The sequence below is a fragment of the Solanum tuberosum genome, unplaced genomic scaffold (assembly GCF_000226075.1).
Source record: "Solanum tuberosum cultivar DM 1-3 516 R44 unplaced genomic scaffold, SolTub_3.0 scf00110, whole genome shotgun sequence".
Lineage (NCBI taxonomy): Eukaryota > Viridiplantae > Streptophyta > Magnoliopsida > Solanales > Solanaceae > Solanum > Solanum tuberosum.
In genome coordinates, this window is record NW_006239037.1 from 1,645,526 (window position 1) to 1,658,237 (window position 12,712).

Sequence of the window (12,712 nt, forward strand, 5' to 3'; positions counted from 1 at the left end):
TTATTATTATTATTATTATTATTCCTCTTATAAATAATTTGTGGTGGTAAAGAAATATGTGAATGATAGGAAAATATTATTACTTATGGATGTAAAATATAAATTAATTTTGTTTTACTTTGTTTAAGAATAAAAACCTTAAATTAATCAACCTTTTATCATGTTAACCACTTTAAGGGTATTTCAGACATTTTGATAAAAAAAAGTGTTTACCAGCACTTATTTGCCAAACACATCAACAACTTTTTTTCAATTGCAATACTTTTATCCAAACACATAACTACATATTTTAAAAATAAGTTTCAGCACTTTGAAAACTTACTCTTTTTAAGTCAATCCAAACTGGCTCTATATGTGAGCTCTGCATTTCAAAAGAGTGAAGGCAAAAGTGACTCACAATTGGATTGTGCTAGAGTATTGGGAAATATGATGTATATCACGAAGTGTGCGCGATCATATATAGCATGTGTTGTTTATGAACTGAGTCAGTTCACGAGTGATCCCAATCGAACTTATTGGATGACAATGAAAAGAGTTTTGGGGTATTTAAAACATACTCAAAACTATGTCCTGCATTATAATAATATCCAGCAGTATTGAAAGGATATAGTGATGCAAATTGGATCACTGGGATCAAATGAAGTAAAATCCACGAGTGAATATGTATTTACTCTTGGTGGATGAGCAGTCTCTTGAAAATCTTCCAAAAAGACATGTATCGCTAGCTCTACAATGATCTCTGAGCTAGGTGCTCTAGATAAGGCCGGTGAATAAGTTGAAAGACTCCGGAATTTCTTGATAGATATTCTTTTTTTTTTTGCCCAAACCATTGGCATCAGTATGCATACACTTTAATAGTCAAGATGCAATAGGTAGGGCATGAAGCATGATGTATAACGAAAAGTCTTGTCATATAAGACATAGACATAATACCGTTAGAAAACAACTACTCTCTACTGAAATTATCACAATTGACTAAGTAAAGTCAAAGGATAATGTGTCAGATCCACTTACAAAAAGGCCTAACTAGAGAGAAATTTGAAAGATCATCTAAGAGAATGGGTTTACGGCTTAGGACAAGTTATTATGGCGGCAACTCTATCTAGCAGACTAGAGATCCCAAGAGTTAGATTCAAGGAGAAAAACAAAGTTGTGACTGACGGTTCGACATTGTCAATCAATTCAATCCATTCTCATGATGAAGACAATGTTCAGGAACGAGGTTATAACATTAAGGCTTGTTAATGAGTTAATAAAGCTTAATGTTTTTAATGATTTGCTAAGTTTGGCAAACTTGACCAAATAGTGTATCCACGCGATGACACAGTTAGAAATCACCTATGTGAGTGTGAAGTGTAAGCCGCTTCAAAGAGAATTATTGTCAAAAGCCTATTCTCTATACACTCATGAAACCAGGAGGTGTTCATGGCTGAAACGAATACAACTGTAAGATAAACGGTAAAGGGTTAATTGTGTGACATATGGTTGTCTAGGTATACATCTAAGCTCGACGGTTCAAAGATATCGCATTTACCGATTGACCGAGTATTCCGACATATGTTCACTACGGAAAGTCCAAAGGGAAACCTACTTATCCAGATGCAATTAAATTTTGCTTGTAAAGTACACATACTTGTCCGTTTCTTTGTCTTGGAGTCATTCCCCATTCATGCAGGGGATTGTTGGGTTTTAAAAGGTGTGAATGGAAAATGAAGAGTTGGGACTTTTATGAATAGTTGTGACTTTTATGAAGAGTTGCGACTTTTATGAAGAGTTGTGACTTTTATGAATAGTTGTGACTTTTATGAAAGGTTGTGACCTTTTCGATAGATTGTGACTTTTCCAAAGGTTTGTGACCTTTCCGATAAGGCACAATAAGAACTTTTTCACACTACCCTTTGTTTTCTAAAAATTGAGGGATTTCCACTCATTTTAGGAGAACTAATTTTTTTGGACTTCTTCTACTATTACTATTAAGTTTAGTATTTTAAGTGTATTTTACTGCTGTTGAGTGGTTCACTGACACCATGGTTTTAGGTACCAATACACCGGTGAGTAAGATCGTTCTATTCTAGGAGGATATATTTCATTAACCTCGGGTACTTGAGGGGAATAATTTCCTTAAGGGGACACTGTGCATTCAGTTGGCTCAATTTTCTTTCTTTGAGAAAAATTATTTTTATATTGTTTCTAATTTGTTTCTGATTCTATTTTCTCTACTAGTTTTAATTTTCTAGTTTGAAAATACTCTTTAAACTTTGTTGTTTCTTACCAAGTTTTTCAAAGTTTTGTTTTAAGTATTTTAGGAGTACAAGATGGACAACAGAACGAGCCTTCATGAATTGTGTTGAGGAGCAATCCAGCTTGTGCAAGCTGCATTGAAAATAAAGGTGGCCTTGGCTAAGCCTGGAAATCTCAGAGCTGTAGGCTACGCACATATCCAGCATCCTCAAACTATTGTCCAAGTAGACACCAATCCACTTCTCATCCCAGTCAGATACAGGAAGTTCGAGATCAGTAATAAGAGTTTTCACATCTGTATGGACTGCACAAAGTGTGCTTATTGCTTGTTTCATCCATGAAAGGCTAAGGATATCTTCCTTGCCTCCAGGCTTAAGACTCTTAAGTCTCCCTGCTAATGTCTGCTCAAATGAATTCAACAGAGCATGAAGTTTAGGAGATAAGTATGTGCCCTTGGGTGATAATATCATTTTGAATGGATTTCCAAATTGGGGTCTAGTAGCAACGAAATTACACTAGGTATGTTGTTGTAGTCACTTCTCTATTATTAACTTTATATCTTCGAAGGTTGCAGGAGTGTGGGATTAAAGAGAGAATTTTATGGCCTGACTTGCACAACATGTTTTGGACCAAGTATTTGACGCTAAGGGCATTAGTGATTTGAAGTATTAACGGAGGGGAAATATGCTTAATTTCGCATAGTATGAGGTATATTTGGACCATTCCCGAACAATATATTGTATCCCGAGGACAAGTTTGTGTTAGTACTACGCAGAAGATGAGTGAACTAATCTTGCTTAGGGCGGGTGAAGAAGGGTATCCAGTTGAAATCTATGCACTTTTTTTCTTTCTATTTTTCGTTTAGATGTGTTTGACATACTTATATCTTATTTATCAAAGTGATTTTAATGGGTGAATGACCATATTCCTAGGTAATTTTGCATATGCACTTCCCAGGTTTACTCAACTTACAATGACTTCATATTGTAATGTTTCAAGTGCATGAGGCGTATTCACAATTTTAAAAGGATGAGTGTATTATTATTAAAAGATGCATCTAAGATATAAATTTGTCCGTTTTGATCTTTAAGTTCTTAACATTGAATCGTTAAATTTTAAAAATATAGGTTCAAAATATATAATACTACTAGTTTTAAATTTGAGATAAGAGTCAAAACACATCTAAACTGATAAGATGAGAGATTCGGGAAGACGAAAGTACCTTTGTTTGTATTGTGTGTAGATCTGTAAAACTGTTTGATTTATTGGCCAACTCTTTTTGGCGGTTAGTTTTTGGTGGGAATTCTGAAATTTTTGACTTTCCTTTCAATTTCGAATTTTCGTTAAATTACTAGTGTACCCTCAATTGATTGGGTCACCTTAACCTGACAAATGGTTAGTAAACCTATGGCCCAAATCCAACCACGTACATGTCCTTTTCTTTAGATAGCTTTCATTTAGAATTCGTTTTTTATTTTTAAAAACTTATGCAAATGTAAACTCGAGATAAATTATACTTTTGAATTATTTTACATTTTGGTCTAATGATTGTTTTGCTCGTACTGTTTTCAATCTTAATACTCTATTTGATTGTCAACAAACGCTCGTCATAATTTATATAATAAGAATGTAGTTTAATAATTTCTTATTAGATTTTTTTGTTTGTTTTGAAGAAAGATTATGATTTAAAGTGTCCTTAAATTATTATAGTACGAAAGAAAACATTTATTAAACATATGTCCTAAAATGGGATAGTAGACGAAAACCAAACAGACAAAGTAGAAACTATTGTCCATTTTTTATTTTTCCCCGTATCGTTCCAATGCTTAGACCATCTCCAACCCACCTCTATTTTAGTCTTCATTCTTTATATTTAGAGAGTAAAAATAGAGAATGGGTACTCCAACTCCTCTTTAATTTAATCTCTATTCTTCACTTTTAAAGAGGTGAATATTAGTTCTACAAATTTGGAGAACCACTTTTACATTATTTTATTATTATTTCTATTATTGTGTAATTAACATATTATTTTACTTAAATATCTAATATTCGTAATTTTTTAAAATGTAATATAATATTTTTTAAAATATATTATTTTAACATGTACTATATTCATTCCAAATTGATAATATTTCAATTTTTTAAAATTTTTGTCACTAATATAATTTGATTTTATTATTAATTTTCACTATAAAGAACGTACAATTAAAATGATAAGATGAAAATTTTAATTTTAAAAATACAATACATAACATAATAATTTAACTACAAGATAACAGTCTAATACATAAGATGATAATTTAATTACAAGATAAAAATACAATACATAAGATAATAATTTAAATACAAAAATAACAATACCATAATAACATAATAACTTATTTATCACAACAATAATTTAGTAATCCAATAGGTCATTTCCATATTTAGTAATATTTTGGGGAAAAATAATGTATGGTCCAGAAAATTGTTATAATTGCAGTTGTGCATATTGATTTATTTTTTCAATTATTCATAGTTGTTCTTGTTGCATGTAATTACGAACATTTGGATCACTAATAGCTTCTAAATTTATCCATAAAATTTTATTTTCTTATATAACTTCCTTGAGTTTGATATATCTATCTAGCCTAACGCTATCTTGTTGTTTGGATGTAGCAGACTCTAATTGTACCAATAGAAATTGTGGTAGATGAAAATCTCTGATTTGAACTATTTTTAGTTAGACGTAAAAAATTTAGGATAAAAATATTACTTTTGAACTCCGTAATGCATTATTAGAGTAATTTTGGGGGTAACATAATAATCTTGAAAGTTGAGTATTTATGTAACGTTTATGTAATTGTATTTCATTAATGATTTCACTTTTATTCGAATTGTGCATTAATTTGTATATTATATAATATTTGATTGCAGTTTATGTTATTTAGAAATTTAGAATAAAATATAATTTTATATTAAAAAATAATTTGAAAAAATAAAATATTATATCACATGAAATTTACTCCATAAAGTGATTATTTGAAAAAAAAGAAGCAATAATTTATGTTATGAAATAAGAAAATAAGAATGAAATAGAAATAAAAATATAATATTGAGGAGACAGAAATATATTCTATTTTAGAGAATTGAGTTGGGGTTGATTTTCTAAAAAAATAAAAAATTGAGTTAAAGTTGATTTAAAAAATAAATAAATCTATATTTGGAGACTAATAGAGAATATGGTTGAAGATGTTTAAAAGAAGGTGAAAGTGAAAGTAGTAGACGATTCAATTTACAGCCCACGAAACATGGAGCCCACCCAATTCATACTTCATAGCCCTAACGGCGGTAGAACAGAAAATTTTCAATTTACAATAAAGCTGGACTCCACTTGGTACAGTTCAAGTTTAATCTAGGAACCTTAGGCTTTCGTTTTTTTTTCCAACAAAGGGAGGAAACAGACGAAGATCAAGCTAGGTAAGGCTTTGAATATCTTATATGTATTAGCACATATTATGCGTATAAACTCATGCACTATCTAGGTTTTGATTGTAAAGAAGAGAGAATTTACAAATTTAAGTGTGTCTAGGTTTTGAATGTAAAAAAAGAGAGAACTTACAGATTTAAGTGTTCTTTTTTTTTTGTGTGTGTGCAGTTCTTCGGGATCAGTTTTTTGTTTTATTGGTAATCCGTGTGTTTTAACTTTTGCAGGCTATTTTAAATTCAGAATTTCCCCCATCTAAAGATGGTAGGTTTAACGAAAATCGCTTTGTGAGCTGTAGGGTTAGGGTTAGGGTTTTGAGTTCTTATGAAGCTCTAATTTTTATTTTTCTTCTGTCTCAGTTTCCCCTCTTTTTGCTCAAGACTGCACAGGGGATCCCATGGTAAGCTTTTGAATTCATGTGGAAAAAGGGTAGTGTCTCCTCTTTTTTCTCTCTTCCTTGTTTATTGTTTAGTCTGATCTTATTTCTTTTCGGTGTGATAATGCAGTTAGCTCAATTAGGTTTTTCGAAGTGTTGCATGTTTTGAATGAACCTGAACTTATTAATAACATACAAAAACAACAAACCCTGTGAATAAAATAGTTATGGAATACATGAGTGTGATTCTCCTGTTGTAGCTGTTTGGAAAATTGGAGGGAGAATAACAAAAATGATTTCATGTTTTGTCCTGTTGTTAGTTGAGGCTTTTGGCTAACATTATTAAAGGCAACAGACTTTTTGTTGGTATAGTTTATCAGTTTCTGCATATTTATATTGTATCTCCAAATTATGCCACACGTCCCTGGAGCCCACGAGATTCGAGGGATTTTGAGAATTCGTATGGGATTATTTTATTTGTTCAATTATATCAATCTGGAAACTTTTGTTTTCTAATACAATTGGTGGAGCTAAAAAATGGAGACTGATAATGGTCATTTGGTGAATTGTGATACTTGGATGAAAATCCATCTTCGTGAAGTTATCTGTACGTCAAAGGTAATTCATTGTTTTTTAATATTTTATTGCTAGGTTTTCAAATGTATTGGTGCAAGACCACTTGATTTTGAAAATTTAATGCAGGATGGAGATAGATTTTGGAGAATGCCTGAATGTTATATTCGTGGCAATACCATAAAGTATCTTAGAGTTCTTGATGAGGTTAGTTTATTTTCTTAATTACTATGATTAATAATGCTTTCGTGTAGTATTATTCGTTTTTCACTTGCAACATAGTGTGTATGGCACTTTTGGACTTTGTACTAAGGGAACAGAAGATGGGTGCCTATTTTGTAGTAGTTATTTGTATTATTAAATGGTTGCTTTGCAGGGGTGACTGTAAAATTCGTAAACTAGTTGTGCAATGGCAGTTTCTACTTAAGTAACTAGGACTAAACTACTTGCTTTAGTGCTATCACTCAACATGACAATGAGTTTGAAAAATCTTTAGTTTTCATAGAGAGTACACGTTAATATACACAATAATATTTTTTTACACACCTAACGTGCAGGCTTGAATTCTTTTTCCCATGCCAAGCACACAACTTATTTTCTGATAATGGGTGGGTTGAGAAATGCACCATGTTGAGATGTGAAATGTGTGATCATTTGATGTAAAAGCTTGAGTTGTTAGGGAGAACACATTTTAATTTACTTAATAACATCTTGTACAGAACACTGAGGACGGTCCATTTACACCATTATCGTGGTGCATTCTAGGGGCTTGGTTTGATGTAAGTAGGTGGAATCAAGATACTTGCTAATCTTGGTGTGACCAGACTCATGGATATACTTGTCTAGTTATTCACTCAATGGGGCTTTTAGGGGTGGGTTTCAGTTGTGTTGTTGTAGGCTGAAGTTATGTTACTAGCTAATATGTGGTGTCTGGGTCTATGTGGCTAAACTTACCATGACATGCTTGGATTCAGAGCTGGAAAACATAGAGAACCGGGTAGAAAAGTTAAAAGAGGTATCAGCAGTACCAAGCAATAATGCAGGGAACTGAAGGTTGAACTTATAACACAACTCTGATGTTCCTAAAGGCTAAATAGAAATGCATCCATACTCTTGTTGCCTCTTTTCTACTGATAAAATAGATTTCTTGAAATGAAATCATTGTTGTGGTTGGAACATTAGTGTTTTAGACTTCGAACATAGTGTTCTTCTCAAATAAGATGTGTAGCCAAGTGGTTTTCATATAAGATTCGGAAGTTAGATAATTCTTAGTTCTTAAGTAATTATTTTCCAATATTACTGGCTTATTTTATATAAGATATCCTATACTAAAATAGATTATAAAATGTTAGATATCATAAGGTTGAACCCCTATTGATGTTGTTCTTTCTTGCGTGCTTGTAGTCAACTGTATGTTCATTTCCTCGTGACTGTGAGTAGAACATTCCTGTACGAAGAGAATTGATTACGCTGATGTGATGCAATTTAGCCAAATAAGACATTGTTGTGCTCCCTATGGACCGTTGAATCTGACACCTTACGTAGGAGTGCGACTCTATGAAGCTTTAGCGATGACAAGCTTCCATGTGAAATTTAACGTTTGCAGTTTTGACTAAATAAAGCGGCGGCACATGCTTTCTGCTTTTATTTTCTGTTTACATCGTATTATGCACTCTTCCGCCCTATTTTTTTAATAGCTCATGACAGGCACATATGGGAAGTTATCCTAGCTTCTCTCGTCCATTCGCCGTCCACACATTCATAGTTGATTTAGGAATGACCTTTGAGTTTTGGAGGTTATCCTTTTGTTGATCTTTTAGGAGTGCCAGGAACCATCTTTTCCCAGTGTTTGTTTCCTTTGTTAGATGCTTTTTTTATTTTGTTTGTGTGGGCTTTCAATACTATCTAGGAAGGGAGATGATGTTTGAATACAACTGTTATCCTAATTTTCTGTACTTCTTCTTTGTTTGGACACATGGGGGGTGGGGGGTTTGAAAAGGAGAGGTAGGTGAGAAGAGTTTTCATGGGCAGCTCACATTTTCTTTTAAAAAGTCATAACGTTAACAGATAGAAGAAACTATAAAATGAAAACCCCCTATATCCTTTCAGACGTAAAAGGCATATGTTATCCCCAAGTCTCAATCTGTGGCATTGCATTTCCATGTGAGATATCTTATTCATGCATATATCTATCTAGCAATACATTCAAGCAAATTTCTATGTTGTAACAGTCCTCAAGTATATTTGTGAATGCAATATCTATATAGCCATTTGCTAATCAAATGATTTTGGATGGTATTTATTGTACAGGTGGTGGCCGTGGACTTGGCTAATCGTCGTCATTTAGAGACAAAGAAGCCAGATGACAAGCTAGATATATTGTATCTAATTTTGTTTGTACTTTCAAATTATAAAGTAACTTACCGGAGAAAAGGCCTGCTTCCAGTTATTATTATTTTAAGATGGAATGTATGTAGGCTTGAAATGCTCACTCTCTTTCCTTTGTGAAGACTTATGTAAGAGTGCGTGTCTTGAAAATATTTGGCCTCTCAGTATGTGTGCTATTTTAAATGAAAAATGAGCTAGCTTTCTTTTACCCAATCCGAGAAGCTGAGTTTCTTGTTAAAGACGCCTTTCACTTTATACTTAGAATGTATAACACGAATAAATATTTCTGTACTTGAGATTGGGGAGGCAAACATTTGGATTTAACTATTATTTTCCAAAAGTTGTGATTATTGCTTCTTTATTTTTAGGTTTCAAGTATGCCCAAAATTTGGACGAGTCCTCATTGAAAATATGATATTTTCTTGAAAAAATTACTTATGTAAATAGACATACTTCATTACCATATAAGTATATTATTATTACTATACTTTCAAAATATTACGTATTTTGCCACTAATTAAGAGTTTATTATTATTACCTATATTTTCAAAATATTATGTATCTTATTACTAATTAAGAGTGTCCTACGTATTTTATGCTTAGATGCATGTATTTTTGCTATAGGGTGAGAGGCAAGCGAGATTGGTGAGGGAGGCCAGCAAGATTCGATACAAGCAATCACACTAGATACATGTATTCGTATGTATTTGGTTAGAGCTAGCAAGATTTGCTAGGTATCTAGATACATATACGAAGCAAGTATCCTTTTTTTGTATTTCCTTTTATAATTCCTGTTTTGTTCGAGGTTTGACGAAAGAAAACTTATCCAATAATTGAAGCCACTTCAAGGCAGTCACAGAATCTTTAGTATAAAGACAAACTTATTACTGGATGCAGACAAAGAAGTCAAAAATGTTGCAATATAAAAATATCATTTTGTGTTGGACATATTTCTTTCCTCATCATCAGCCGTTAGTGTAGTTGATGGCTGACATCAAAGTAGATATGGAGCAGCAACATCATGTGATAATTGAATATCAAGAAATAGAGAAAGAAGAAGAAGAAGAATTAAAGCCTCAGAAGACGAAGCGTGTTGCTTCCCTTGATATTTTCAGAGGCCTCGCTGTTGCAGTAAGTTTGACCATATGTATCTCATAGATTCATGTTGCAGTAAGGACGTGAAGATTTCACGAGAAGAGTATTCATGCTGTAACATGATTGATTTTGTATTCTCTTTATCAATTTTAAAGAAGATATTGATTTTTGTATCCTATTTGTCATATCCCCTAATGAAACCTGGCAAATTTTTGAGTTTGTCTTTCTGAATGAATTTAAGTCATTATCTTTATTTAACTACCTCATGTATAATCTCCTTAGTCTCGTGATTTGCTTGGACTAGATTATTGGAACCTGCTTAGTGCATTGGGATGTACATTAATTCAGACATCGAATTTGTAGCTGATGGTCTTGGTTGATGATGCGGGAGGAGAATGGCCTATGATCGGGCATGCACCATGGAACGGTTGCAATCTTGCAGATTTTGTGATGCCATTATTTCTGTTTATTGTGGGAATGGCCATAGCACTTGCTCTAAAGGTTATCTTTGCATTCTTTTTTCTTCTTCCCATTATCAAGAAGATAAAGTAAGGTATTTGGTCCTACTCATTGGTGCTTAACTACTTATTGTGTAGAGAATACCAGAAAAGCTAGTGGCCATCAGAAAGGTGATTCTAAGGACACTCAAACTTCTATTTTGGGGGCCTCCTTTTACAAGGTCAGTTATCTTTCTTTCCTTCCTTTTATTTTATTTTTCCCTTCAATTTTCCATAATTCGTGCAAGATCCATTCTATTCATATAGAATATATCATAGGAAATCTAGGCGAAGTGTTGGACTTACAGTGTCTACAAGCTTCTGAAATAAAGAAGTAACCTTTTCCCCTCTTTCTCTGGTAAGGTTTCACAGTTCTTTAATGCTATTGACTGAATGCATAATCTGCTGCAAACCTGAAAAAGTAATTTAAGTTGTCTTCAGTGGAGAACATCCATAGTAATTAGTCAATGTTGTGCTTTAGAAGTTGATGATTTGTAGGACTTAAACATATATCGGATCTCCTAAAGTAGTCACACGTACTCACCTTAGGGGCTTATTGCTTTATTAGCCCTCTTTTTGTGATTCTGCCAACCTTTGCTATTACAATAAGTTGTAACTACGTTTTAGCTCAGATGAATCTACAGATCCTTTCTCCTTTCTAATGGACAACCTATCCCAGAACGAATGATCAGTAATGACATCTACTGATTAGCTTTCCTTTAGGAAACAGAATTATGTTTGGCTTCAGATAGAAACTTTCAACCAAGTGGGAATCCATTTGTAAAACCTAGTCTTGCATCTCATCTTTCCTCTTCCCAAAATCATTAGATACCTAAACTCATCCTTTGAATTGTGAAGGGGGATATTTCCATGATCTTGACAAGCTAAAATATAGTGTTGACATAAATAGGATAAGGTTGTGTGGCATCCTCCAGTTAATAGTTTCTGATCCCACCCCCTTTTATGTCTTCCTTTTGAATGCTAATATCTTGTGTTGGTCATAATTCTTTTGCTTCTTATCTTTGTAGAGAATTGCTCTCTCTTACTTGGTAGTGGCCATAATAGAAATAACAACAAGACAAACCCAATCCAAAGGACTACCAATGGGGTGGTTCTCCATTTTCAAGTTATACAGCTGGCAATGGTGAGTATTATTTTGGTGTTTCCAAAGTGGTGATAGCATTAAGGATCTCATTACAGAGAGAGCACCAAGAAGCAATATAGAAACCCCTCCTTTTCAATTTCTCATGAGTGGAGCATGCTCTTCTGGCAACCAACCAGGAGAAACACTTTACCTTGGTTGGCACCTTGTTCCTCCAAATCTGCTTCCAAGAGCCAAGTTTACCACCTGGATACTCATTCACCTCCTTAATATATAGCTTGTTAACAGAAAGGCTTCCATCTCTAGAGTGTTTCCATATGATAGAATCTTTTTCTGCTGATAACCCATTAAAACCATTGAGAACATGTAATAGCTCAGCCACTCTCCCAATCTCCCAGTCATTTAAATGCCTTCTAAACACAATATTCCATCCATGAATAGACCATACCTCAACCACTGTTTCTTCCGAATTGGTACACAAGGAAAATAGGTTAGGAAATAAGCCCATCAGTGCCTCATTTCCAATCCAATTCTCTTTCCAGAATAGGATTTTCGTCCCATTTCCCACCTTGTAGACTATGTTTCTACTTAGATCAGGCCACAAATTTCTTATTGTTCTCCAAGCTGACACCCTGTAAGTGCTATTCACAGAGTTAGAGACCCAATTCCCATTCAACCCGTACTTGTTGACTATCACCTCCCTCCACAATGCTTCTTCCTCAGTGTCGAACCTTCATAGCCATTTTGACAAGAGACATCTATTCTGCAACCCCAAGTTTCTGATTCCAAGTCCACCAGATTGTTTGTTTATGTAACTGTGCAGTTTGCCATTTGACTAAATGCAAACCCTTCCCTTCTTTATTCCCTTTCCACAAGAAATCTCTTCTCAGTTTGTCAAGTCTTTCTTCCACTTTGGCAGGCATAGGGAATAAAGACATAACATAAGTTGGAAGAGAGTCCAACACAGAGTTTAT

The 12,712-nt window shown here is 33.6% G+C and overlaps 2 protein-coding genes and 1 pseudogene across 2 annotated transcripts; 2 read left to right on the top strand and 1 right to left on the bottom strand.

The window, feature by feature from the left end:
- LOC102589665 (protein BPS1, chloroplastic-like) overlaps positions 1 to 3,852 on the bottom strand; it is a 9,999-nt pseudogene extending 6,147 nt beyond the window's left edge.
- A 1,645-nt stretch (positions 3,853 to 5,497) lies between these two features.
- Positions 5,498 to 9,194, top strand: LOC107061028 (sm-like protein LSM4). Its single transcript, XM_015309716.1, has 5 exons — positions 5,498 to 5,700; positions 5,935 to 5,971; positions 6,067 to 6,701; positions 6,786 to 6,863; positions 8,967 to 9,194. Exons 3-5 carry the CDS (start codon positions 6,621 to 6,623, stop codon positions 9,162 to 9,164), a joined length of 357 nt encoding a protein of 118 aa, XP_015165202.1. The 5' UTR covers positions 5,498 to 5,700; positions 5,935 to 5,971; positions 6,067 to 6,620; the 3' UTR covers positions 9,165 to 9,194.
- Positions 9,195 to 9,816: 622 nt separating this feature from the next.
- On the top strand, positions 9,817 to 11,193 carry LOC107061021 (heparan-alpha-glucosaminide N-acetyltransferase-like). Its single transcript, XM_015309682.1, has 4 exons — positions 9,817 to 10,175; positions 10,503 to 10,640; positions 10,736 to 10,818; positions 10,916 to 11,193. Exons 1-4 carry the CDS (start codon positions 10,029 to 10,031, stop codon positions 10,959 to 10,961), a joined length of 414 nt encoding a protein of 137 aa, XP_015165168.1. The 5' UTR covers positions 9,817 to 10,028; the 3' UTR covers positions 10,962 to 11,193.
- Positions 11,194 to 12,712: the final 1,519 nt, after the last annotated feature.

Coding starts and splice junctions, on each gene's coding strand:
- LOC107061028 (XM_015309716.1), top strand. CDS start 6,621: ATGGAGACTGATAATGGTCATTTGGTGAATTGTGATACTTGGATGAAA. Junction 6,702..6,785: donor AAGTTATCTGTACGTCAAAG/GTAATTCATTGT, acceptor AATTTAATGCAG/GATGGAGATAGATTTTGGAG. Junction 6,864..8,966: donor ATCTTAGAGTTCTTGATGAG/GTTAGTTTATTT, acceptor TTTATTGTACAG/GTGGTGGCCGTGGACTTGGC.
- LOC107061021 (XM_015309682.1), top strand. CDS start 10,029: ATGGCTGACATCAAAGTAGATATGGAGCAGCAACATCATGTGATAATT. Junction 10,176..10,502: donor TCAGAGGCCTCGCTGTTGCA/GTAAGTTTGACC, acceptor TCGAATTTGTAG/CTGATGGTCTTGGTTGATGA. Junction 10,641..10,735: donor CCATAGCACTTGCTCTAAAG/GTTATCTTTGCA, acceptor CTTATTGTGTAG/AGAATACCAGAAAAGCTAGT.